This window comes from Chrysemys picta, chromosome 5, assembly GCF_011386835.1.
Source record: "Chrysemys picta bellii isolate R12L10 chromosome 5, ASM1138683v2, whole genome shotgun sequence".
NCBI lineage: Eukaryota > Metazoa > Chordata > Testudines > Emydidae > Chrysemys > Chrysemys picta.
Window position 1 is genome coordinate 11777170 of NC_088795.1, and position 27598 is coordinate 11804767.

Below are 27598 nucleotides of genomic sequence, written 5' to 3' on the forward strand. Positions count from 1 at the left end.
GGAGGCAGGCAGGGCTGTGAGGAGCCAGAAGGTATCTACTGTTGTGCTGATCCACCCACCTCTTCCCCCCCCACTCCTGCCCCGGCGGAAGGGGTGTGGGGATGCAGAAGCTACTGCGGTCTTCCCACGGGCTGAGAAGCAGCTCTGCCGGTTGAGAGGGGTGATTCTGTCCCCACCCATGTCCCTCAAAAGCAGGCGTGTGTTGCCGCCTTCGGTGCGGTCTGTGTTGCTCTGGCCGTGGGTGTGGTGGTGCGGAGTAGGTGCATGTGCTCCGAGCAGCCTCCTGCTTCCATGACCCGCCGCCTCTCTCCCTGCTCGACTGCATTCATTCATGAGAGGCATGCCTGGAGAGGGTGCGGCCTGTTCCCAGGGAGACTGAAATACACACAGAACCGCCCTCCCCACCACCTGCAAAGCAGTAACCCTGCCCTCTGTGCAACAAGCTGGTTGGCAGAATAGCCCACCAGAACGTTTACACGCAGGCGAGACTTTGCTCTGTGGACACAGTGCTGAGGAAGGGGAGGGAGCTCTTTCTGCTCAGAACAGGTGTAACTTGCCGCTTCTCACCTGTTTCCCCTCGACTGCCCCTGGACGCTATTATGGCAGGCTTAAAATAAGGAAAAGAATTGTTTCTCTTGCCCTTCCCCTGCAATTATCCTAGATCAGTGACTGAGAACAGCAAGCCAGGCAGAAAACTCAGCAAGGCACGTATGTGAAATATGCGAGATGTTAACTATCTGGGTACTGTAGTCTGTATTTCCAGGGTCGTGCAGTTGATCTGATGGATCGCTTCTGTTTCTAACTGTGGTGATGTAGGTGTGACACCCATGCTAAGTAAAATGGAAAGCAGATCTAGGATTGTCTTGACTGACCTTTAAACAGTGGTGTAAAACTATGCATAAAGGATAACCTACTATGGGCAAGGAGCTCTGGAGTTGGATTCTTCAAAGGCACTCCCTGGTGATCTATCTCTGGTAACATTCCCATTGACATCAATAGGAGCAGAGTTAGAAATACACGTAAGGGTAGGATTGTAAAAGTGACTAGTGACTTTTGGATGTCTCCGTTTTTAGGAATCCAGCTTTTTGAGATGCTTTGAAATGGCGTCATTGTCAGAGGGTTGGCGCTCAACATTTTCTGAAGATCAGGCTCCTTCAGGTGTCTTGGATTGAGGTATCAAACTCACCGGTCACTTGCAAAAAGCCCACCATATACAATCTCGCCTCATGACTTCTTTAAGGCTCCGCGGCACTCCACTCCCACATCTGTTCCTCTGTGGAGAGGAGAGAAGGTTGTTTCAGTCTTGTCCTTAATGTTACAAGATGTTCAAATGAAGCAATTAGGTCCATTGACCCAGCAGATCGTCAGGCATCTCTGAGGATAAAGCTTGATGCACAACCAAAGGCAATTGCTCTCTTTGAAAAGCCTCGAGCAGTCATGTAGCAATCCTAGTTCTGACTCAGCTGGTAATGGGGGATCTGACCCCCTTTTGGGTGGGACCCCTAGTTTGAGAAACGCTGATATGGGGCACCTGGCATTGCCCACTGTCGGAAGACCGGATACTGGGCTAGATGGACCTTTGGTCTGACCCAGTATGGCCGTTCTTGTGCTCTTAAGGGCTTTACATGTTTATTTTCCATTTTTAAATAGATATCCCTGTAGTTTTTGTTACAACACTGTGGAAATTTCAGATTTAAATACCTGAAACCCTGAAATTCAAGATTTTTACCATGTGGAAATTTACAAAAATGGACCGTGAAGTTAGCAGGGCCATGGTAATAAGTAGTGGAGCCCTGCAGTGCTGTCCTCTCTCTCTCTCTCCTTGACTTTCGGTCCCTGATCCCGCCCCGGACACGGGTAGGATGAGAAAGGAGCCTCTTGTGGGTTTCCCCACAGTGTCGAAGGGTGGGTCGAGGGAGAAGGGAAAGGCGGCTGGGCTTGCCTGCTCACGAGAGGAGGTGAGAAAGAAAAGCCTCTGTTGTCAAGGCTCTGCCTAGAGGTGCAGTAATGAAGTGCTGCTTCTTCCCAGCCTTCTGCCTGCTTCCCTACCCCATGCAGCATTGTGAGGAGCCGCGCGAATGAGTATCTGCTGTTGCATGCCGCTCTCCCTCTGAGCAGGGCAGGAGAGGGCGTGCTGGCTAGGACCTCCAGGGGGCCAGTAGCTGGAAGAGGGATGAAAGGGAGGGACGAGAGATGGGGAGACACTAGGATGGGGGAAAGGGGAGAGTCGGCAGAGGCGGCAGCAGTGGTACCCACAGGTGCTGTGCATTTGCCCTTCGGCTGTTTCCGTCCTGTGCGGTGCTGGAAGCAGCACAGACCTGTACTGAGCACCAGTCCCGTAACTTCCTGCCTTTCCTACAGGCGCCAATGAGAATGCCACTGTGGCCCCATGTTAGCACAGGGCCCAGCCCCCTCCCTTAATGGGGCAGTTCAGCCTGCCCCACAGAAAGAGCCTGACCCCCTGCTTTCTGAGCTCAGGCCCCTCTCTCCTATCCTATGTCCTTGCCTCTTGCTGGCCTTTCTGGGAGCCCGCCGCCTCGTGCCGTCTCCCTGCCAGCTGAGGGGGCAGGTGTGCCAAGACCGCTCCAACCACGGCTTTCCCGTGTGATAGTGCGGGACCCTGCCCGATCGCTGCTGGGCTGGGTGTGGTAAGGCTTAAAATATTAATGACGAGGTATTTGCCAGAGTGACCCAGGCACACTTTCTCTTGCTTGTGCCGGGGTCTGGCGTGCAGGGGAGGGAGGCCGTGTCGTGCAGTTCCAAGATCACCCTGCTTCACTCAGCGCGCGTGTGTTGATTGCTAGAGTTTTGGCCTAATAGGAATTACGTGGCCAAGGAATCCATCAGACTACATGAGCCTTAAAGAGTAGTGATCTTCCCTCTAACCCAGTCGTTACTTTCCCTTCACTCATTGGCATATCGTTGCTCTTGTCCCACATTTCAAAGTGATCAAAGTAGGGGACATTGGTCAGGTTAGGTCCCTAATGAAACGTGCGGTGACGTTGCTTGGCGCTCCATTCCACTCCACAGGTGAGCAGAGGCGACGCACAGGGGTGTGGCCGGGAATGTGCACCAGATTTGTAAATTAGGCTCAGGCCTTTCTAATTCCCAGCCAGCTATCGGTGGTAGCGTCTACCCAGCGCCTAGCCAGAGCAAACAGAGTCCTTTGAAGACCCTGGTGTAACCTCTTTTTGTTTTAATTCAAGGCCTCGCTGTTTTCAACGGTGTGGGTGCCAGCTGGAACGTGACTGCTGACTATGGAGCGAAGAGGCCCGTATGCAGCTCTCCGGAGGACTGTGCAGGTAACTCTGCGTTATAACAAGATACCGATTCAGGTTAAAAGCAAACCAATGAGTTGAAATGGTACAGTCAGTATAGGTCTCAGTGGTGCTTTCTGGCCTGGTGCTGCAAACCGCCAAGGCACTTTCAGTGCTCCAGTGTCCATCCTGGGGTAGACAGGCCTGCAAGGCGCATACTGATTCTGCAACAGTATTTTAATAAGTGTGTCTTTGCAGCCTGAAAATGAAAGATAATGTTGACGAGCCCCTAGCTGTCTGCCTTGGGGATGTGATAGCACTGCATACAACTCCTGAAATAAAACTCTTTACACTGCAAACTGTTCTGGATCCAGTTCTGCAAACCATTTATCCCGTGCCTCATCAAAGAGCTAATTGTCCTGTTCCTGGTGCACGCTGACAAGGTTAACGCTGGCCATGGTTCCACTCGACTTCCTTATGATCATGCTGTTTTATTGCTGCATCGTAAGAGGGAGAGTTCAAAAGCCCTTACCCCGAGCTGTCATTGGGCAGTGGTTATGGAATGTGCCGCTGGCGTTTCAGGCCTTCTCAGTTGCATTTAGACTCCACTCACGTGGATGCAGCTCATGTTATCCGGTAAGGGAATTCTCCCCCCCCCCCCCCCGATCTGGTTGCCAGGACTGCAGTGTGCCAGAGATACTTTCTTATGCTTTCTGCATGTCCTTCATCCCAGTTTTTTTTAGCCTTCAGATATGCACACCTGGGCCCCATTGACTCCAGTGTAGTTTATACACCGGACCCAGGATGGTCTTAAAGAAGCATCAGAACTGTCATTGCCCAAATGTGGGTCTATTGCTTCCCTGACATGCGCGTGCCCATCTCTTGTGAGCATGTATCGTCGCAACGTGGGTATAGCATCACGCTCTGAAAAGAGCAGGAGACTTAAGGGAAAATCCCTTTGGGAGTTGTCACTGCTTCCCAACTCATAGTCTGACTCCCTTAGACTTCTATGTAATATGGGCAAAATCAGACGTAGGAATTAATTGAATTTTGGTGGCTTCCTGCCACCCATAAAATAGCAGAAGGCTACTTTCTGCTGGGATCAGGTCAGACGGGTACATCTTGGTATAACGTACCAATTATTTTCTTTAGGCTCAGTTTTGTGCCCTGGTTCCCCACCTGTTTGAAACAAAGCCCCCAAATGAAATTAACTAACATCTCCCCAGTGCAACAGTGGTGCTGCTTGAAGATCTTGTTAACTTTGCTTTATCTGGTGTGGAAACAAGGGATTAGGAAGGGGTATCACTGACTGTCATCCTGGCCGATGGTAGGAAATGGGATACTTACGGGCCTCGCTTGTATGGCAGCAAGATGACAAAGTATCAGCCACTCGCACAAAAAGGATCAATGCAGCAAAAATTCGGTATCTATTGAAAAGAGACTTTAAAGAATAAAACATTTTAAATCCTATTTGTATTTTAAAAAATAACAATATAAAGGTGGGATTTTCTAAAGCACTCAGCGTGGGCCTTACTCAGCTGTCATCAAAGTCAGTGGGAGTCTTACCTTTGATTTCGGTGAGAGCCGAGTTAGGCCAAGGAGATGGGAAAATCCCTCCTACAGTTGTATCGTTACAATTTGAAGAAAGAGAAACTAAAGCAGCGTGCACACTTGCGACTTTGTCAGTGGGCCACACTTATTTTTATTGGTAACATGTAGGAAGAATTTAGAATGGCTTTCCTTAAAGAAATACTACAAACCCAGAGCAGCAGTATGTTAGAGAGGTAAGTTAGATTCATTTCAGCCTTATAACCGGTGAATTGCGATGCCAGGAAACTCTGACAGTACGGAATGCATTGATAATGGGAGCCTTAAGGAGCTGGGGAAACTCAGTGCATTGCCTGTAATGGAATGATTTTAGGAACTGATTTTCAGCCAGTTTGCCATGCCCACACTAGAATGTTTTCCCCTGGCAGCATGGGATTTCCACTTCGGACACCTGTTTTCCCTCCTCCAATCCTGCACTCACTGCAAGATCTGGCTGTTGCTGCGGTACTGTCCTCTCTTTCAGGGAGACATAGACATGTGGCTGCAGTTCGGGCTGCTGTTTTGTAGGCTGGTATTACAACTTAAATGAGAGCAGCGTCAATCAGCTGCTTCTTGCAAGGCAAACAAACTCATTTCTTTATGATCCACCCAACAGTTTAAAATACCCCCTTAGGCCATTCCTGATGTAATTGGGATCTATGATCTAGTGGTGACACATTCGAGTCCAGTAGCCAAATGCAAGCGCTGGGTGTGTGTGAGACTTCTGAATGTCAAGACCCTAAATTCAAAGAAACTGCCTGATCACACCGTGTCACTGTTGAGCATTTTGAAATCGGAGTACTTATTGCCACCTCCTCCTGCTTTAGGAACCAGATGACAGTGAAACCACTTTCCGTGAATTTCAATTATTTTTAATGAAAACGTCAGTAATATTTTGTCATGGAACATAATTAGCTAGGAGGTAACGTGATGTCTGTATCAGTATACTTCGTTAATACAGCCCCATCCTCCCCACTCGAACGCGGGCAGAAGGCATATTTCTTTACTCTGAGCATGCTCACTTAACAAATTCTTACATACTCATGAGAATTATTTTTCCACTCTTAGAATCATAGAATCATAGAATATAAGAGGGATATACCAGGGAGGGAGAGGAATTATTCCAGCTTAGTACTAATGTGGACACGAGAACGAATGGATATAAACTGGCAGTGGGGAAGTTTAGGCTTGAAATTAGACGAAGGTTTCTGACCGTCAGAGGGGTGAAATATTGGAACGGCCTTCCGAGGGAAACGGTGGGGGCAAGGGACCTGTCTGGTTTTAAGATTAAATTAGATAAGTTTTTGGAGGGAATGGTTTAATGGTAAAACATAATTGGTGGGGAATACCGAGCAATAGCAGGTAAATAGTACAATGGCTAACAAGGGTCAGGCTGGAGACTCTTGCCCACATGCTCGGGGTCATACTGATCGCCATATTTGGGGTCGGGAAGGAATTTTCCTCCAGGGTAGATTGGCTGAGGCCCTGGAGGTTTTTCGCCTTCCTCCGCAGCATGGGGCAGGGATCGCCAGCAGGAGGGTTCTCTGCAAATTGAAGTCACCAAGACACAGGATTTGGGACTTCATCAGCAGAGTCAAGGGAAGGGTAGGGACGGTTTTGTGGCCTGCAGCATGCAGGGGGTCAGACCAGATGATCATAATGGTCCCTTCTGACCTTAAAGTCTATAATATCAGGGTTGGAAGGGACCTCTTGAACCGTTATAGATGCTAACATATTATAAACCAAGCACACCTCAAATACAATACAAGAGATCCCCAAAGAAGAAATGAAGCCTAGGATTGTTGCAGATACAATGAACAGAGAAGTCATTGTTAAGCAGCTAGAGGTATGCATCAGTCCCTTAAGCCCATCTAAGCACACAGAGGCAATAGTAGTGTGGCACCAGTCAATGCCGATGACGCACTTACAACTGGAATTTGCTAAATACAAGAATTTGAACGTAACTGGCCTGCCGGGGTCTGTGACACAATACTGAGGATAGAAGAGATGCTGGTGGTGACCAAAAAGCATGTACAGGTTGGTCCAACAAAGGTATTTGACACCAACCTTATCTATTCAAGAGCGATAGGCCTACAATCAAGTTAATGAGAGGTTGACCTCAAGAATGTTTTGTCACAGGCATTCACTCCTGTACCAACGTCAGCGTTCGCTGCCTCTGGTGACATGAGGATTGCCCGGCTAAATCTACCTAAAGAAGCAGCAGCTGATAGAGGTGTCAACTAGACATACTTCAGAAGAAGTCACCTTTGCAGCAAATGATGTATGACTTGTCTTTGACCGGGGCAAAGACTTCAGCACAAAGAGTGTCACAGGCTCTAACAGAGCTACAGAAGCAAGCAGAGTGCATCATTTGAGTACAAGTAGACAGCTGCCTCCACGGAAAATTGTCTTGACAGTACCTGAAAATAAGAAACAGTTGATTGACATCATTTGGTGCAGAACTCATTCAAGACAAGACGTTTCACTAGCTGGTTATTGCAGGCAGACACAACATCCTCCCAGTTGAAATAAACCAGACAGGTGTGGTGATCAGCAGAGATGATCTATGGCCAGCTTGCATGAGGAAGCCAACGACCTCCTTGCACAACAAACGGTGCGGGTTGCAAAAGAACAACCGTTGGGAAGTCGGCGTTATCAGGTGATGCTGATGTACTTGCCCTACCTCTTGCATCATTAGCTTGAAACGTGCGTAACGTTTTTAGTGATCATGGAACCCCCAGTCTGAGAGAGCTGTAATGGACAGCTGTACTACTGCTGGGCAACACCGGAACATTGTACCAGGACTCCTAGCTGCCTGTGCACTCTTAGACTATGGTACAGGAACTTCCTATTTTAGCCTTGTCAAAGGCACTGTGGTGAAGCTCCTGCAAGCTACGTGTTGCCTTCTCTGCTGGGCAGCCAAATTCATGACTGCATGCTACAGACACTCAAATTGTGCCACCGTGTCTGAAGCACGGTGGAAATCATCTGCCGCATAAATTGGCAAAGGTACCATGTAAACACCAAAGCGCTCAGTTCCTTATCACCAGCTGGGAAGCATTTATAGAAAAATGTCCAACAAGCACATCTTCAGATGTGTGTGGGAAAATGTTTTGTCTCCCCGTGCATCAGCACGCGATCCACTTCAGTATGGGTGGATATGCGATGACCGTTCCAAATCTGTTTCCAAAAATTGTACCAGACAATGTCTCACTTGATAAACTTCAGAATATCTGGAGGAGCGAGTGCTCTTGTGGGAGTGTGGTACCATGTAAATCTGTGAAATGTGGATATAACAGTGCCAATATGGCCTTGTACCATATTCTGTGCAGGACATGGAGGTGAAGAGTGGGGGGTGTGTGTGTGTGTGTGTGTGTGTGTGTGTGTTGCAATGACCTGACCAAATCAGCTTTAGCATTTGCAGATGAGAATGTTGATTGACAAATAGTGACCAGTATTGGAATGAATTGCCCAGGGAGGTTGTAGAATCGCCATCATTGGAGGTTTTTAAGAGCAGGTTGGACAAACACCTGTCAGGGATGGTCTAGATAATCCTTAGCCCTGCCATGAGTGCAGGGGACTGGGCTAGAGGAGGTCCCTTCCAGTCCTATGATTCTATATAGGGTGACCAGATAGCAAACGTGAAAAATGGGGGTGGGGGGTAATAGGAGCCTATATAAGAAAAAGACCCAAAAATTGGGACTGTCCCTATAAAATCGGGACATCTGGTCACCCTAATTCTATATCAGGACACTCAACTGTAGTTTGAATGAGAGAGAACGCTAGTAATCATTTATGATTCCAAATAAAGCATTTGGTTAAAATTATTATTAGAATTAGAATGTTGTGTATGTGTAATAATATTTGTTGAATATTTTTCACATTAAAACGAGTGGGCAGTGTTTCAAATGAAGATTGAGGTCTGTGCTGTAACCCTCAAATCCCCTCCTCATGTACCCCTGTTGTTCACATATGTATGGTCATTGATTGATATTGCGAATGTTAGATACATGCATTTCAGGTATTAGAAGTCTTCTACCTTGATTTTGTATGCCCCACATTATGCAAATGCTTACTGATGATGGGGTGGTGAGAGTGAGATGACGACACTAGCACTGCTGAGCATTTTGATATATTGACGTCAGGCAGATTCTTAAAACGAATGATTTTGGGACACCGAATCCACCAAAAAGCCTTGTATGGCCCCGAAAGCAAGGCTGACCCGAGTGGCCACCATGCTATTCTCTCTTCCCCCCGCCTCCCCAATACAGTCTCTTGGGCTACCATCCCTCTCTTGCAAACAGGGAAGACAGCAATTAGGTTTAGATATCCTGGCCATTGAGAACATAATCCCCTGGGGTGCTGGTGAATATTGCTTAGTACCAGCATGGTAAGGCTACACTCCAGACTAATTATTCTTTTGTACTAGAATTAACTTTTAACCCTTGTGATGATTACTTCTGGGAGGGAGGAGGGCTTCGTTTCTGCTCTGCTACATCGCTTGCCTCCTGCTCTTGGATAGGGAATTTAGGTGTTCACAGTTCAGTGTGCAGGTAAGGTTGCTTTAGTGAATAGTAGATGACGAGAGCTTGGCATTTCATGCATACTTAACACACGTTAACAGCTGGTGAGCTCAGATGGTCAGAGCCAGGTAGGACCTTCCTAAAACTCTAAGCTTGTTAAATATTAAGAATTACACCAAAAATGGGGGGAGGGAGGGAAGGAGAAAGAAAAGCTCTAAAAACTTAAACTGGCCAAATAATTCACACTGAATAGCATTCAACATGTTTGTGGAGTCCCCTCCCCGCCCCCCGTTGCCCCTGTTGGCATGTTGTCCTGCAGCAGGTTGTCAAATTTTTGAATGTCTGTCTGAAATTCTTCCTGAATCTCTTCAAAGAATAATTCACGGTCTGTGCAGGGTGTTGGCTGCGTTCATTGTGTTCTGAGCTGTGATGGTTCTTTCAATCCCGTGGTGATATTTCTAGTCCCTGATTGGGTGACTCATTTCACGAATGAGTGTGCCCTGGGACTCTCATAACCTAAGGTACAATTTGAAATAGGTATTGAGTAATAAATACTCAAATAATACCTTTTCCAGGAGTACTTGCAATAGTGACGTTCAGGCATTTGAATATTCATGGAAGCAAAAATGTTCAGACATGTTCCTACAGAAATTGTTGGTTATTGCTGTGCCTTCGTCTCCCTATCCCGCATCCTCCCTTTCCATCATGCATGCCCTTTGCTCCTTTCTTCTTCCCATGTTAACTTCTGTTCCTCTAGCTTCTTCCCCTGGCCCTGCAGTGTGGTAGCACTTTCGTGGTGCTGGGACCTCCTCTGAAATGTCTCTGGTAATGGCTTCCACTCCTGAAGAGCATGGGAAGGTTAGGGGTTCAGTGCCAGTTGACTGAACTCTTGGAGGAACTCTGCAGGTGTCCAAAACAGGGGGACTCGTTGAGAGAGGCCATTTTCCTGGATCAAACCCGTCCGACAGTGAATTATTAAAGCATGGAGGGTTAATTCCAAACACTCGGAAGAGTCCCTGAAGCGGTGTAGTTTTGGAGAGGTTCTGGGGTCCATTGGAATGCAGCATTCGTGCACCGCGGTTAGTGACAAGTGCTGTGGGCATGGACGGATGGATGGTACGGCCGAGGAGTGGAGAAGAGTGTGGTGTCCATCTTGCCCTGACCAAGTCTGGCTTCCATGGTTTAGCGGGAGGTGGCTTTTCTTTGGCGTGGGTAGAAGCACAGATGGGTTCATGCTGGTAGGCAGAGGATTTATGCAGCAACTCGCTTGGCTGTTGAGACGAGGCTCCTTATGTTTGGTAAGAAGTATGGCCATTGACCAGCGGGAACGTTAGAAGACTGAATAATGTTGTCGTCTTTTATACAATAGTGACCGGAAAAAAGTATGCGTGTGCCTTCCCTGATGGTGTAGGTGCTTTTTGAGATCAGTCAGTGTAACCTTAACCAGATTAAACCTGTAACCTCCTCAGGCTGAATAGCTTCCCGACAGGAAACTTAGGAGCAGTTACAGGCCAGAATTGGAGCTGGCTCTACTAGAACTGCGGTGACCGGGAACTTACAGCACTTAAGAGCTCTGCCCAGGGAAGAGCTGCTAGTCTGGGGAGCCTGGCAGGTTCTGCTGGGAAAGCTGGTAACCTCCCCAGGCAGGTAGCCAAGATTATTTCCCTCTTCCTCCTTTCTGTGAAATGCCAGGGAAATCTCTCTAACACAGAACAAAGGCTGCATTATCAGGCCTTCCAGAGTCAGGAAATCCCACTTATAATATGGGGTCCATAAAGCCATGTTGTGCCTATGTGATAACGTCTACTCCTGTTTTTTACACGTAACCTTTAGAATATGAACGCTGCGAGTGTTGTCTGTGGGAGAAGTAGGATGTTCATTGCAGCCGTTGCTGTGATTGGAGCAACTTGGACAGCTGGGATTTCCTGACTTGAGGGTCACTATTGTTAATGCCCCGTCACAACTGTACACTTACTTTTTCTTTTTTGCAAGTAATTTTTATTATTCACTTTGTGCTGGGTGGTGCTAGGAGACCCTACCCTCCTGGTCAAGAGGAGCCATGCCATAGCCAAGGGGAACATCTGCTCATGTGTGTGACGGCTCCTTGGCTCACACAGCAATATGGCTTTGAGTAGGAATACCTCTCCGATACCCTACTCGGTGTATAGAGCTGTGCTCAAATACGGGCCAGAAGAGCTCACTTACCCTACCCACCGCCCCCAAGTACCCACCCAGGGTTCCAGTGACAGCCATGTCCAGGGACCCTGTTGTAACATGGTTAGTAGGGTTAACCATGTTAAATCAATTCTAGGGTTAACTGCCCCCCCTCCAGGGTACCCCTGTGGGTCTCAAGTCTCCAGCCATCTATGGGTGGATATCGTCATGCTGTCTGGAGTGGTTCACGACTGAGTGTGCCAACCACAGGGTGCACGCACCAACCTGGTGGTATGTTCTATACCTAGATTTCACCAACTCTGTAACAAATGTGAACTCCCAGATCCCTGTGACAGTCTTACCATGGAGTCACAGACAGTTCCTGTGGGCTCTCCAGTCTATCTTGTCACCCACGCAAAAGCTGGACTTTGTGATAAATGGTCACTTACCCCAAAAATCACAAAAGATTCAGGTTTCTCCCAGTTCCAAGAGACCAGTCACTTATGCCAGGTCAGTTTGTACCTTAAATCTCACACCGAAGACAACACTGGTAGCCAATCCTATAGGAAACTAATGAATGATTTATTAACTAGGAAAAAGAAATGAGTTATTCATAGGTTAATACAGGTATCCTATATGCACAAATGAGTTCAGTCTGTGGTTCCAAAAGGTGACATTGAATGTCTTTTCAGGGCTAACCCAGGTTGACCCTGGGGATCTCTGCTTTTTGTTGCATAACTCCAGCCCTTGTAAGAGTTCAAACAGCAAAGAGATGAACAATCTTCGTCTACTGTCTTTATTTCCCTCTTCCTACATTCCAACCAATGGGACGAGTCCTTCTGCATGTTCTTCTCCATGGGTAGATGGGGCAATCAAAAAAGCTTTTGTCCTACAATGGCCCACTTAATTTTAATAGTCCTCCTGGATGGGCGGGGGAAGCTACTCTTCCCGTCTGTAGTCACAAGTTCAGGGCAGGCATTTTTACAATTATAATACACATATATTGTACTTTGTAGCCTGGAATATAGATGTTACAAGTAAGATTAATGCAGCAACTTACAAGCATTTTCTAGAATATAAACACATCCTTACAAGTCTAACGCCTGCCTTGAACGATATTAACATATAGGTGAGCTGGACTAGTTTCCAGCTATGAATTTGTCAGTGCTCAGCTGACACCTACAGGCTTGGCAAGAGTTGGCACCTGCTTTACTAGCGTGTCCGGGATCCACGTCCCTCTCCCTCCAGATGGTGATTTTAGAGTTGCAGCTCCCTGCCATTCACTGTGCTTATCACCCAGCAGGCCTGCCCTCAGTCCAGCACATGCAATTCTGCTCTCTCCCATGTGTGTGACAGCGTTACCAGCAACCTGTCAGCGTTTACAGAGCACAGTCTGTTTACTTAGGACAAAAACAATTAGAGAAAACGTCACACAATAGTAAACAGTCGACACACATGCTAAGCTTACCACGTGTCACCCATCTTCCACCTGGAGAGGCTGGCAAGTTCCAGTCCTTCCAACCCTTCTAACAGGGTTTTGCGCTCTCTGTTAGTCTTACGTCAATTTGAGGATCAAACGGGGGTCCCTGAGTCAGTTCACGCTGCTCCTTTATACCAACAGCCCATTCTTTTCTTGAGCCCAGTCTATGCAGTTCTGCCTAGGGGCAGTACTTCAGTGGAGCTGGTTACCTGTCTGAAAACTTGTAGTAATTGCCCCCTGCTGATTTTTAGTTCCTGGAGGAAACCGTAACCTTCTCCCAGGGAGCTAGAATACAATCCCTCGCTCACACAAGTACATGTAACATTTATCGCTGCACAAGTCTCTGGGTATTCTCTGTGCCTGTAGTGCACTTCCCACTATACTAGCCTTTTGAAGCTTCCACGCTTCGGAGGTCTACCTCTGACACAGTAGTAGTTATTTGCATTACTGTAGGGCCTGGGAACCCTAGTTGTGGATCGGAGCCCCACTGGCTTAGGTGCTGCAAAAACCCAGAACAAAAATTTGATCCCTTCCATAAGACAATAGACAAGTGGTTACAGAAACGGTCAGTCAGCAGTGTTTGGTGTCCTTGGCCGTGGTCTCGGCACATCAGCTGTCTAGCTATTGCCAAGTTTTTTGTAGCGATCGCAGCAAAGGAGCATTTGAAGGAGGGATTGGAAGGAAGGACAACGAGGTAGCTCTGCAGATGTTTGTTAGGAGCGCCTCCCAAGCATAAGGGGCAGCTTGGGTGAATACACTGAGGGATTTGTTTGAACAAGTGGGCAGTGGAGACTGGCATCCTTGGAGAGCAGGAGTGGGAGTCAACATTTTGATAGTATATGAGATGGTAAGTAGCGTGGGGATAGACCAGGAAAGGCCAGCAGTTGTTTGGCCCAATATTACAACAGGAGACGCTGTTTTCAACCATGTAGAGACCTAGCTGTGTCCCAGAAATGCTCTTCAGATTCTCTCTTAGCCATCATAATTGTAGCTTCTATTTTTTCTGCCGTAGCTGGATGGGTTTCTTTAGGGCTGTGAATATCTGCTGTGATGTTTTTCATGGCCATGTTAGTAGCCTCTATCCTAAGATTTTAATTTCCGTCTTCTGACTGGCTCTTTGAATCATTTTTTACCGTTTAGTGTCACTGAGCTACTTAGTTCACAGGATTCCCCCCTGAAAGATCTGGAACTTAGTTATGTGGCTGTCACTGTAGCCTAACGACTCAACTAGAGTTACTTATTGAATCAAGTCCTGTGTTACTTAGGGCTCCGTAGATAATAGCCTCTTCTTTTGCATGCTCGAGAACTAGCTGTTGTTACCAGTGTTGAGAAATAGCTTCAGGAAGCTTTGCCCTGGTATGACATTGGAACAGTTTCTTTGAGAAGTTGAAGTCACCCATTATAACATTCTCTCCTGATCTGGAGATCTATTAGCATATGTGTATTCCTATAACTTGGGATTTAAATCCATAAACGTTCTACTGCATGATCCCATGCAATCAGAATTTCCCCCTGTAGATTCTATGGACTCCTTTAGCTACGTTGCTACTCCCCCACCTCTGACCTAATCTGTCCCATTGCCAGGTATTGTATCCCATTGACTCTTGCCATCTGACCATGTTCCTATAATGTCTGCTGGATCAAATCCCTCTTCAGTTGCCAAGCCTTCTAGCTCGCCGATCTTTGCTTTGAATTTTCTTGCAGTGGTTTGGACGCTTATCCGATGAGGGGGTTGACAGTGTGCTTATTTTGAATTAACTCCTTCAACTGACACCTCATAACTCCTCTGGAATTTTACCTTTGGGGTTCAGGCCAGCATTTTATCCACCTACATAACATACAGAATGGAAATGTTTTGCGAGGAGCTTGGCAGTGAAGTTGATCATTCGTAGCTTAAACCTGGTTTTGCGTCCTTTTGAAAACTCGCTCTTGTTTTTTGCAGATAATATCACACAGTTGAGGCGGAGAGGGCACTTTTCTAAGTGCCCCGAGGAATACAAGCATTACTGCGTCAAAGGGCGATGTCGATATGTCATGGCCGAAGAGACGCCAGCTTGCGTGTAAGTAAAACTTCCAAACCACGGGGAAGGACACAAAATTGCACTAATCGGGGCTTGAAACAGTGGAAATATTTAGCTATCGGCACACCGACTCCTAACTAACTTGATCCACGTAACCCGCACTTGCTTTCTCTGCACTGGGGGGCTGTTCCAAAGTGTCAGGAGCTTTTTGAAAGGGTGACGCAGACGCTCCTACTGAAACGTGAGAGCATGAAAGTCTTGAATCTGGTTCAAGGTTGGAACTTTTCCCAGGCCGGCTGAAAGTACGCAAGCAAAACCTTCTGTGTCAAATAGTATTTAGGTTTTCCAGTAACACAGAGGCACACAGGTGATGATAGTGGGAAGGAGCCTTTTGTGAAACCTTTCTTCTCATGGCAAATGTAAATAGAAAGCTTGGCTAGTTGTCTTCCTATGTACTTTGAGTACAAGTCTGGGGTAAACAAATTTTTAACTAGAGATCAAAAATATTCATAAAGGGCCTGATCTTGCTCATATTGTAGTTAATGGCAAAGCTCTCTCTGTCTTCAACAGCAGCACGATCCGTTTCCTGAAGCAGCCTGGAGAAGGGCTAAGATTGCTTGCTGTAGCAGCCCGAAGGGTTTGATCTTTCCCCTGCAATTCTAGCTAAGCTGCTGCTAAATTCCGTTAAAATATTGTCCGCCTGCCGCTTTCCAGCAACGCTGCCCTTCTGTTCTTTGCCGGGAAGGGACACTGGATCAGCTTGCTCTGAATTGGAGTGGTCAAAGGTTGTGACGGGTTGGACCCCCCCTTTTTGGGGTGCCATCTGATGTGCTGGGGTCCCACTGAGCCTGCCTCTCGCATCAGCCTGGGCTTCCCTCGTTCTGTGTTGCTGTGACCGGCTGTCAAGCCCCTTTTCAGCCCACACACAAGTAGGGATATGCCCAACTGTAGAATCACACACAGGCCTTGGCTACACTTGCGAGTTACAGCGCAATAAAGCCGCCCCTAGCGCTGTACCTCCCTCCCCGTCCACACTGGCAAGGCACGTACAGCGCTGTATCTCCGTGGCTACAGCGCTGCAGGTACTCCACCTCCCCGAGAGGAATATGTAGTGACTACAACTCCCGGGTGTCCATGTGAACGAGGAGTTAACTTGCTGCGCTGTGATAATCCCCTTATCAAGGGGCCACCCTTCTCATTGATGTGATCGGCTCCAGGAATGCGGAAGTGCCGGTTTCAAAGCTCCCTACCAGAGAGAAAAAGCAAACATTTGGCTGTTTGCTTTGAGCGAGTGAATGAGAAGCAGGGAGGGCAGGGGGGTCGGAATTGCAAGGCAGCGTGCTCAGCACCCCAAAAACCACTCTCTCTCCCTCCACACTCCCTGTCACACTCCTCCCCCCCCCCTTTTGAAAAGCACGTTGCAGCCACATGAATGCTGGGATAGCTGCCCATAATGCACCGCTCCCAATGCCGCTGCAAATGTGGCCACGCCCATGCGCTGGCAGCTGTCAGTGTGGACAGACTGCAGCACTTTCCCTACTCAGCTGTACGAAGGCGGGTTTAACTCAACGCGATGTACAGCTGAAAGTGTAGCCATACCCAAGGTCTGCGATCAGCTCTCCATGGGAGGACTCCGCTAGGGGAATGGGCAGCACTCCAGTGCACACACCCTCTGGAGTGTAAACCCAAAATAATAATATCTTGCGCTGTATGGAAAGATCTGCACAGTGCAAGCGCCTAAAAATTGCCTCCTTCCTGAAGGTGGAAGGAGATAGGCGCAGCTTTTTGCCCCTTCCCCGCCCCCCCCCCCCCGAATTGAACAAACTGGGTTTTGAAATAACCAAAAAATAAGTTTATTATCTACAAAAGGTAAATTTTAAGAGATTATAAGGGATAGCAAACAGAACGAATGAGATTACTGAGCAAATAAAACAAAACATACAAACTAAGCTTAGTGCACCAAAGAAACAGGTTACAAATAGTAATTTCTCACCCTAAATGTTGTTTTAGGCAGGTTGCAGGGTTTTTGCAGCTCAGAGTTCCAGTTATGTCTCTTTATAGGTTAGACCCCGGTCTCAGCCTGGACTCAGCCCTTGCCTTTCTCCAGGTGTTTTTAGCAGTCTTCCTTCCTGGGCGGGGAAGCAGTGCAGAAGAGACAGGGTTGACTTACTTCCCAGCCTTAAATAGAATGTACAAAAGGCGGGAATCCTTTGTTTCCAGTGGAAAAATACCAGCAGTGCCCACGGTGACATCATCACATGACCCTGTAGTGCCAAAGCAACATCTCAGGAAGGTGGGAGATTAGTATCTTCAAAGTCTTGTTGTTCTTCTTAATGGCTCATCCAGGCTGATTGCCAACTGTCTGGTGGGCGTTCCCCCAAATACACACACAGTTGTAATTGTTACATAGCCAATATTCCTAACTTCAGATGCAGAAATGATACATGTATACAAACTGGGGAAGCACATTCCGTAGATCATAACCTTTCCAATGATACCTCACAGGACCTATCTTGCGTAAAACATAGCTTAGTTATGCCATATTCATATCCTAACAATATTTCTATGAAGAATATGGGCGTGATGTGACACCGGTATCTTGTCTGTTTTTCTAACCACAGTTTTGTCCTTCATTCAGTGTTATCACACAGTGCAATATATTTCCCCATTTGCTGTAATTACCTGGAGTGAATTGTCCATGATGAAGAGAGTTTCCAAGATGAACAAAAATATCTTACAACGAGGAGTCCGGTGGCACCTTAAAGACTAACAGATTTATTAGGGCATGAGCTTTCGTGGGTAAAAAAACCTCACTTCTTCAGGTGCATGGAGTGAAAATCCTCGTGGTTTTTTTTAAATATCTTAAAATCTGTCGGCGGGGTTTTTTTGTTTAGTTTTTTTGCATTTTAAGAATTGGACGGGAGAGAGGTGGAAATATTGGGCATTGCATTCTTCAAAATGTGTCCTCATTTTATATCCACTGCCTGCTGGGAAAACGTGGCCCATACCGCTCCAGTTTTACTCGTTAGGTCTCCTGCACATGAGAACTCTTCCTTGCTGGGCTGAAGTCTTTCAACATACAGTTCCATTGCACTGAGAGTGCCATAAGGAGCAATAATGATATCCGGGAGAAGCTTGTGCCTGACTATATAATCTAAACTTTCCTCTTACACAGAAATAAAAGTAGCTTTCAAAACTGATGTCTAGGTACTTATCTGGCCCCGTTGCCGTAGTATGAGCGCTTCACATTCTTTAGTGCCCATAGCTTCACGGCCCGCAGGAGTCTGTGTGTCTCAGGGACCTGAACCCGAGGTCTCCCAAGGCCTAGTCTGTGGAAGCTGATCGCTGTGCCTTTGCCCTGGTGATTTTGGAAAGTAGGGGAAAGGTTTTCCACTGTCCAAACCAAGCCGCTCCTATTCAGGACTTCCTCAGCAAGAGGGAGGGATAGCTCAGTGGTTTGAGCATTGGCGTGCTACACCCAGGGTTGTGAGTTCAATCCTTGAGTGGGCCATCTAGGGATGGGGGGGGGAACCCACCACAACTGTCAGGGACAGTACTTGGCCCTGCTAGTGAAGGCAGGGGACTGGACTCAATGACCTTCAAGGTCCCTTCCAGTTCTAGGAGATAGGTATATCTCCATATGTTAAGAGAACACATGGTTAGCCTTAAGGACGTGACTAATTCCACTGATTTAGTGGAGCAACTTGTGCTTAAAGTGAGGGCATAAGAACCTGGCTGAAGTGGGGGCTAGCGATCCTGCTTGCCCTCACTCTTATGTGTGCACACCGAGGCCTGGTCTGCACTCCGGAGCTAGGTCGACGCAAGGCAGCTTATGTCCACCTAACTCTGGAAGTGTCTATGCTTCAGTTTCGCTCCCGCCGATGTAACTGCCCCACTACGCTGACTTAACTCCACCTCCACGAGCAGCGTGGAGTCAAGGTCAATGTCGTTAGGTCACCGCAGTGTCTGTGTAGACACTGCATTGTTTCTGTCGACTGTTAATGGCGTTCAGGAGTCGTACCACGCTGACAGTACAATCGAGGCACGTGGTTCTGGTGAGGACGCACACCGCCGACACAAGGAGCAAAAGTACGTGCGCAAGTGATGCGATTACTGCGGCAGTGGTAGTGTAGACATGGCCTCGCACGCCTGGTGGCAGGAAGTCAGTGGCTGCCCCATGAAGATTTTGGGGGTAGGAACCAAGGTCACTGTTCTTCCCCCTTGCAAGCCCTCCCCCCCAAGTGTTCCAAGAAGGCAGCTGCACAGGTACATGGCGAAGGTGGGATGCAAGGTTTGAACAACCTTTTACCCTCCGTTCGTGAATGTGGGGCCAAGATATGGATGAGTCTCCGCTTTTGGCCTCTGAAACATTCACACAGCCCCTCGCCTGCTGAGCGTTGGCGAACTGGCTGGGCTTTGTACTGGAATGGCTGTTAGAATGACGGCTGCACGCTTCATGTCGGTGCCTCGGTGCTTGTGATTTGGGGGAATAGTGAGCTTTAGATAATGCTAATTACCGTAATCCACCCTAACATTCCTTTGATGGTGACTGTGCATTTGTTCAGTGTTCACTCTGCCCTGTGCCGGGTGCCAAAATCTAGTCCCTCCCCAGGGACTATACAGTCAGAAGCGCCTGCCGTCTGTGTGCATCTGACTTTTCACGCTGTTGCTCTAGCACTTCCACCAGTTCGAACCGGGGGAGAGCGAGTGTAGATGGGCCACTGGTGTTTATACTGCTAGGATCAGCTAACCCTGTTTGAACACATCTAGGTAACTTGGTGATAAGATGGGGCTCCCTGGGAAAGGTAGAGGTGACTTAGTGTGCTGTATTGCGATTCCTGATGGGAAATGCAAATATCCGGCAGCAGGCCGAAAGGTGCAGCATTTCTCGCATGCTCACGCTGTGTGTGGTTTTCAGTAGGAAAGGGGGGTAGAGGTGGGAGGAAGACCCAGTGTGAGCAGGGATGGTTTTTGTATTGCCCCAGTGTAGCTAGACCATTTGCTGTGGCACTGGTTCAACCCCGGGCGGTAGATTTGCTGTATGCAAGCCACTTATACCCAGCACTGCCACTAGTCTAGTGCAATCCCCCCAGTGTAGACAGGCCCTTTCAGATCAACCTCCCACTGATGCTTGCCTTCCTGTGGGCAGGTGTGTGTGGGGGGCACTGCTGGTGATGGAGGGATGTTACAGTGGATTGACCCCACAATGCCTAAGGGAGGAAAGGAGAGAGATTCAGGATGAAGATTTTTTGCCCTGAGTCTCTCTCCCTGTGTGTGCTCTCTTCACGTCTGTACCTTACGTACTGTGGATTTCATTTGCCCCTCTGAACAGAAGGCATGGAATCGGCTTCACCAGACAGCTGGGGAGGTGTTTACATTCAGTCCACTCTTGGATAGCACTTCATCAGGGGGACTGGGACTTGGCTTGTAGTGGCTGGCTCACAAGTCAGCTGATGAGGTTCCATTTCTGCCGCAAAAAGATTTTCAAGGCCCAGGGTGATTTTTGGCAGCTGTGCCGTTTCACACCGGTGGAAAGTGACTCCCCACGTTCCAAGCCGAGGGTCACTCCGCACCCTTGCGAATGCTGCAGTTAACCTTGAGAAATTTGAAAATACAGTGAAATCTGCCCAAGATAATGAGCCTTTACTAGCCAGTCTCTTTCCCAGAATAAACTGGGTGCCCTGCTGCTGTAACAGGAGGTCGTCTCTGGTTGGTATCGATTTGTGTTGGCGCGTGAGTGGTCTCCGGGCAAGTTTGCGCTCTGCCTGCCTGCTGTGAGTGACGCTGGGAGCAAGTGTTCTCAGTGGGGCACTCCTTGGAGAGCCAAAGCCCAAGACCCTGCAGGAAAAACCAAACCATCCGTCTCCGATCACCGGCCCGTGTCCCTCCCTGATGAGTTCCAGGGTCCAAGGGGCACCCTGCGCTCAGGGGTGGCGTATTAACGCTTTGGGTGGTACCTGCTGCACCAGGCATGTATGAGCAAGCTTGAAGCTGAAAAAGGTTATGCTTGGCTTTAACCCATCCCTGACCACAGCTGCTGCAGCCTGGTGGCAGGGTTCACCCAAAGGGTCCTCTGGGCCCCGGGTTTTGATGCAATGGATAGTAACTTGGGGCCCGATCCTGCAAAGCCTTGCTCATATGGGGCTGGGTTGATCCCTCTCTTGCTCCCTGCTCAGACTGTGACTCCAGGTGCGTGGCCCCTGCTCTGCCTGATGGCCCCCCCCGCCCCCCCGCCTGTGAGCCAGGTGGTGGAACCCTGGTTGCCATAGGAAAGGAAGTGAAGTAACGTAGTCATTCCCCAGAGCGAGGGGGATGGATGGCGCGGGAGCCACGCTTCATGCTGGGCTCCGTTCCTGGGACAGCATGACTATGTGCTGCCCCTTGCACAGGGCAGCTGCCGGAGTTACGATGCAGCTCTCGACGATTGTGTCCGTGTGCGCGTACGAAGGACCTGGCCCTTGATTCCCGTTCCTGTGACCGTCGGGTGTTCTCGTCGGCGTGCCAAGTCTTTATGTTGTCCCGCTTTCCCTCCCTCTTGCAGCTGCGAGAAAGGCTACACGGGCGCAAGATGCGAGCGAGTGGACATCTTCTACCTGAGAGGAGATCAAGGCCAGATTGCAGTGATTTGCTTGATCGTTGCCATGGTGGCGCTGATCGGCCTGATAATATGCATCTGCACGTGCAGTCAGTAAGTATGCTTGTGTGTTTTGCATCTCTGTGTTGTGCAAGTGCATATGAACACTAGCGAGGTCTGTCTAACTCCTCCACCGCTTCTACCACCGGGGGGTTTGGCCTGGAAAGGAAACATCAGGCATTACTAGTAGGCTTTTGAGGAATGCGTCAAGGGATGCGCTCACGATGGTTCCCATAGTGGCTTTGTAATACAATTTATTTCTCATTGCTCCTAATATCTCCAGGATACATCAGCACAGCAATAAAAGACCCGTGGCACAAAGTCCAACTGACCCGGCCTCCTCGGCTTGGGCTGTGAGGCTAAAAATAGCAGTGTAGGCGTTTGGGCTAGAGCCTGGGCTCTGAAATCCAGCTGGCGGGGCAGATCTGAGTCTGGGGTCCAGCCCGAGCCTGAACGTTTGCACTGTTCTTTGTAGCCCCTGCACCTCAAGCCCAAGCCAGCTGACACTGGCCCTGTCCCCTTCCAAGACCCAATCCTGCAGCACTGCACTGCAGTGGCTAGGAGCTTTGCCATTGATTTCAAGGGATGCAAGACCCAACCTGACAGGTGAAAACTGTTGTTGGGTTCATGCCAGCATTGGGTTTTTCTGCAGGGTAGCGATTGGTAGTGTGGTAGTGTCTAGGAGCCCCAGTCGTGGTCCAGGGCCTCATTCTGCTGGGCGCTGTGCAGGCAAACAATAGGACGGTTCTTGCCCCAAAGATCTCTCACATTTATTTTTGAGGATGGTGGACTCCCCTCTTACTCCACCAAGAACCTCTGACCGATGCAAATGCCTGCTGCAAAAGGAGTAGCCCCTGTACCGGGCCTGCTAATCCCTGGAACAAGCACTGAACAGGACAGAAGTTACCCATTGATTTGGTATACAAGCAAGTGGCAATGAGAAATGGGGTCCACGAATGCCTCCCAAGAGTGACTGATGAATTGAAGATGGAGGTAGTGGGTCTGAGTACATGGGTTAGAACTCCAGTCTCGCTCTTCCCTGGACTCCCGCTGTGGACAATTCACTTGACCGCTGGAAGGGCTGGTCTAGGCACCGTTTTTGTACCGATTTAATTATAGCCGTTTCTAGGAAGGCCTGAGGCTTCAGTGCTTTGCTGAATTGGAGCCCCAGGGCCCTTTTCAACCTCCACTGAAGTCAGTGGGAGTCTGCATGGATTTTTAATAGGGGTTAGAGGAGAGCTGACCTCAAGTTTGTTCACCTGTAAATTGTGGAGACGAGTTAATGATCTCCTAGGTGTGCTGGGAGGGTTGATCATGGTTTATACAGGGCTCTGAGAAGTGCTCTATGGGTCTTAAAATATTATCTTTAAGGGGTGGTGGTGGGGGGGGAAGTACATCTGATTTGAAAGAGACAGTGAATTTCTGCTACTAACCAAGCTAGCTTGGGTTAATCGCTGACTTTGCTTTGCAAGTCACTGTCGGAAGCGCCGCAGGAGGAGAAAGGAAGAAGAAATGGAAACGCTAGAGAAAGAGTTGCCTACCAAACAGGAGGATGTCCTAGAGACGGACATTGCATGAAGGTGAGTTAGGCTGGGGGGTTTGGGAGGGGGGAGATGCAGAAAACGAAGCCCTGTCGATGTCCGGTTTAAACGCCACATGCAGCAGCTGGGTTAGGAGTGATTCTGTAAAAACGGCCCTAGGGGCATCTCTGTTTGCCTCCCGGTGACTCCGTACCAGAGTTGCTCAGTCTAAAATTAAAAACTAGATCCTTTTGAAGAGCCAGCCCTGCCAACCCAAGCAGTGTTCTTTCCAGCTCCTGCCCTGTCCCACATGGGGCTTCTGCAGGCCAGAGTCATCCCTCGGGTTCCCCTCTGCAGCTCCATTCGGGGGCTGGGGATGGACAGGAAGGAGGGCGGGGTTGGAACCCAGTGAAAGGTCTGCAGAGGGGTGAGTAGGGCTGGATCCCCTGTGCTCTCCTGCAGCTGTGCCAGGGCAGAGGGGAGTGAAAGGAGGGACATGTGCTGGCAGTAGAGTGAGGAAATACGACTGACTAGAGGCGCTCCCCCCACGGCACCAAGAACCATCACAGGAGGTACCATTGGCACCCCATTCATTAGAGCAGAGCCACGCTTCAAACACGCTTGTCGTTAGCAGGTGCCAGCATGGTTTCCCTGGCTGCGAGAGAGAGAGACACTCTGTCTCAGAGAGGAGTGTAAACCCCCCCTGACATAGGGAACGAAGGGGAGCGATGGCCCAGGCTCTGTGGAGGGGCACTGCGTACTTGGGGAAGCGCCAGGCTTGGGGGTCAGGAAGGTGTCCACTGAAAATCCCTGTGGCACTTAGTGCTGGCAGAAATTCCTCTAATTGCAGCCCCCGTCGGAGGTGGGGGTTTATAATAATAACTGTCTGGGTTTGCGAGGTCCCCATTGTACTGGGCACCCGAATTAGAGACTGTTCCTGGTCTGAAGAGTGTGTGTTCAGTCTGTTACCGGGGGCGAGATGAGCCAAAAGCCGCTCGGTTCCTACAGCCGTGCCGCTAGTGGGAGCAGGGCCCAGTGACTCGTGGCCAGGGGGGTCCTTCGCTAGCGTGAGCCAGGCTCTGTGTGGGCTTCCCCCTGGCTCCCAACGTTCCCTGGCTTCATCCCTGGCCTCCTTCCCCTTCTGGGCAGGCCTGAACTCCTCCTCCCCAAGCACTCAACATTGGCCTAACTCCGCTCCTGTGGAAGCGTTATTGCCAACTTCGCTGGAAGCAGAGTTAGGCCAGCACTGAGGGATTTGAAAAATCCTACACAAAAGACACCTCTTCCCCCTCCTTTAAAGCCTAAGGGTACGTCTATACCCAGCCGCTAGTTCGGCGGCTGGCAATCGAACTTCTGGGTTCGACTTATCGCGTCTTGTCTGGACGCGATAAGTCGAACCCGGAAGTGCTCGCCGTCGACTGCGGTACTCCAGCTCGGCGAGAGGAGTACCGCGGAGTCGACGGGGGAGCCTGCCTGCCGCGTGTGGACTGAGGTAAGTTCGAACTAAGGTACTTCGAACTTCAGCTACGTTATTCACGTAGCTGAAGTTGCGTACCTTAGTTCGATTTGGGGGTTTAGTGTAGACCAAGCCTAAGTGCTCTTGCACGGAGTTCTGAGTGCCTGTTTTACCTTCTTACGGGCTTCCCTGTGGCAGAGTCGCATTGCGATAGGGGGGTGGTTCTCCCAAAGTCTGTGTAGAATCCAGGTGCTATTCACACATTCCTCCCCCTGCACCAGCCCATTTCCCATGTTTTGGCCCTATGCAGGTTGACCTGCCCCCGCCCACATAGAAACTTTTGGATGTTTAACTCAGAAGTAACACAATTCTAACAAGCCAGGTCTTCATGCTGCTGTTAATACATCTCTCTTTTAACCTCTACAGGTTACTGAAGGCACCTGCAGGCAGGTTCCAAACAGCACAACGTCTTGCTCTACTGGAGAGGGACACAGAAGGGCTATTGCCCGGATAATAAAGGCAGATGAATAACAGGTGTTTTTACATTGTTTATTTGTAGCTATGTCTTGTGAAAACAAAGGGCACAAGCGCCATTGAAAGTCTTCTCCGAAATCTCTGAGCTTTAATACGTTTGAGCAATTGTAGCTAACGTTTATCAGGATAACCGATAGGTTTTTAGTAGCAAATTAATGAGTTATGGTTCTGGCATATGTAATAAATAGTTTGTGTCAGGGGTTCCCAACCCACGTTACTGTTTGATCACATGCCATTGCTTCCACAGGACCCTGCCTCATTCAGTGCGCAGGATGGACTGTGCACTAGGAGAGAAACACGGTTATGTAGTGAAGGGGCTGTTGTCTGTCGGGCCCCTGTCTCCCTTGTTGCAGTTGAAAGGTGTGTAGTGGATGAGGCAGGAATTACAGGGAGAGAAGGAAGGGGCTCCTGGTTAAGGCAGATGCTGCCCCGGAGAATTGGATTCTAGCTCTTCCTTTGCCACAGAGTTCCTATGTGATGCTGGGCAAGTCACTTACACCAAAATGTTCAGTTGGCCATGAATTGTGTTCCTCGTTTTCTGGGTGCCCTGTTTGAGATACCTGGGACCAGAGTTGCAGATGTGCTGAGCACTCAGGTCTGCAGCTGAAGTTGTGCTTTCAACATCTCCAATGCTGTATAATAAGTTCTCTGGAAGATCAGGTGGTAGGACTCTCAAACTGGGCACCCAAAATTAGTGGACACTTGATAATGACCTTAATCTCTCTGCCTCGGATCCCCAGCTGTAAAACTGTAGTCCCCGCCCCGAAGCATGGAGGCACTAGAGCATGTCAATTTAACAGCTGTAAGAATTTTTTTAACTTGGGCAAAACAAAATTTTTCCTAATCTTGTCATCCGAAACAGCTGAACCATTTTAGCTGAAACTTTCCAAAATAGAAACACCCAGCATGGAAAGTCTCAGACCAAACAGTTAGTCTTACAAAGTTACAAGCAACTGAAAACAATCATATAATGGAAAGTCGGAGGCACCCTTAACTGTAGGTAGGCATGACAGTGTTAGACTTTTTTATTTTTATGATTTTGACAGGTAATAACTGTTTATTTTTAAGAAATTTTTTCCCATTTTTATCTTTTTCGAAATTATGGGAAGGCCAGACGATAGGAGGGGCCAGACAATAAATATTTAATCCGTAGACATTGAGATTCAAAAAGCTAGTTTTATAACCATTAAAATACACATTGTCAACATCACATGCCAAAATATACAAAATAAATATCCTTGCATTAAACTCCAAGTTCTCAAGCAGTGTTTTTCTTTCTTGTCTATCTGTAAATTTAGATGATCATCAATGGATATATTTTTTTCGACAGTTTGAGTGTGTACAGTCATGGGCGGTGGGTATTGTTGGTAGGGGAAGGCTGTGCCTCCCCACACAGCCTGGCATGGCCCTGCCCACACTCCACCAGGCTGTCTCCTGCCTGCTGTTCCCTTCTATGGCCGAGAGGCTGGGCAGGCCGGCTGGGGGGTCGTGGTGCGCAAGGCCACGATATGCCGCGAAACCCATCCTCCTGGCTTTGGGACCATGCTGGGGCCGGAGGCACTCCTGCGGGGCCGCCCGCCCAGCGCTAGAACCATGCTTGGGGTGGGGGTGTGTGTGGTGTGCTCCGGCGGGGGAGCAGAAGGGATGGGGCAGAGGGGGAGGGGCCGGTGGCTAGCCTCCCCCAAGGTCGCGTTCACCCGCTGCCCACATGTACAAGGTAATCCATGTTTACCCACAGTTACCGGCAAAAAAATCTCCTCCTTCCCAGCTTAACAATAGGCGGCCGGGATCAAATCCACCTGTAATTTATTTTAACTTGGCAAGATCTCATTGATATGAACGGGACACTTGCACTTTTGACACCTCAGTGGTTGTCTGCCTATTGAGTAACCCACAGGACTATTGCCTAGAAAACAGCCCAAAGAATGCAGTCGATCGGTGCACCTATGAAAGTGGCTCATCGACGGCAGAGAATTCTGCGATTGGCTAGTGGGCCGTTGCAGCGCTGTAAACTCTCAGGCAAAGAAAATGTGTTTGAAGCATGGGTGAGCGGATGCCGTCGTAGAGCTGTCTGCTGCAACTACCTTCACAGCACATTAGAGACCAGCCTCTGTGTAAACACACAGGGTTGCTTCTCCCTGGCACCATCCCGGTGAAACGAGTTGGTGCCATGGCTTTGAAAAGACGTTCTGTGGAGGAGCTCTCGCAGGTCGGACGGAGCTCATTGGGCTTACGGGCGCTGTGTGGTGACTCATCTTCCGGAGGGGGATTTCCCTGCCGTGGCTCGAGGGTACGTACGCACTGAAAGCAGAGTCTGTGAGGGAATGGTGGCATTAATCTATGTCAAGACGCCCTCACCAGGGCAGAGTGCCATACAGGATGGCTTCCGTCCCACAGAGAGGTTTTGGTTTCAAAATACTTAAAAATAGGTG

At 48.9% G+C, this 27598-nt stretch overlaps 1 protein-coding gene across 1 annotated transcript in view; it reads left to right on the plus strand.

The window, feature by feature from the left end:
• The window catches only part of BTC (betacellulin), a 35433-nt gene extending 9019 nt beyond the window's left edge, over positions 1-26414 (plus strand). The window contains exons 2-6 of the mRNA XM_005284000.4: positions 3207-3302; positions 14944-15061; positions 21564-21710; positions 23129-23236; positions 25059-26414. Coding sequence (XP_005284057.2) covers positions 3207-3302; positions 14944-15061; positions 21564-21710; positions 23129-23234 — 467 coding nt within the window. The 3' untranslated portion in view covers positions 23235-23236; positions 25059-26414. The remainder of the gene's footprint in view (positions 1-3206; positions 3303-14943; positions 15062-21563; positions 21711-23128; positions 23237-25058) is intronic.
• The last annotated feature ends 1184 nt before the right edge of the window (positions 26415-27598 follow it).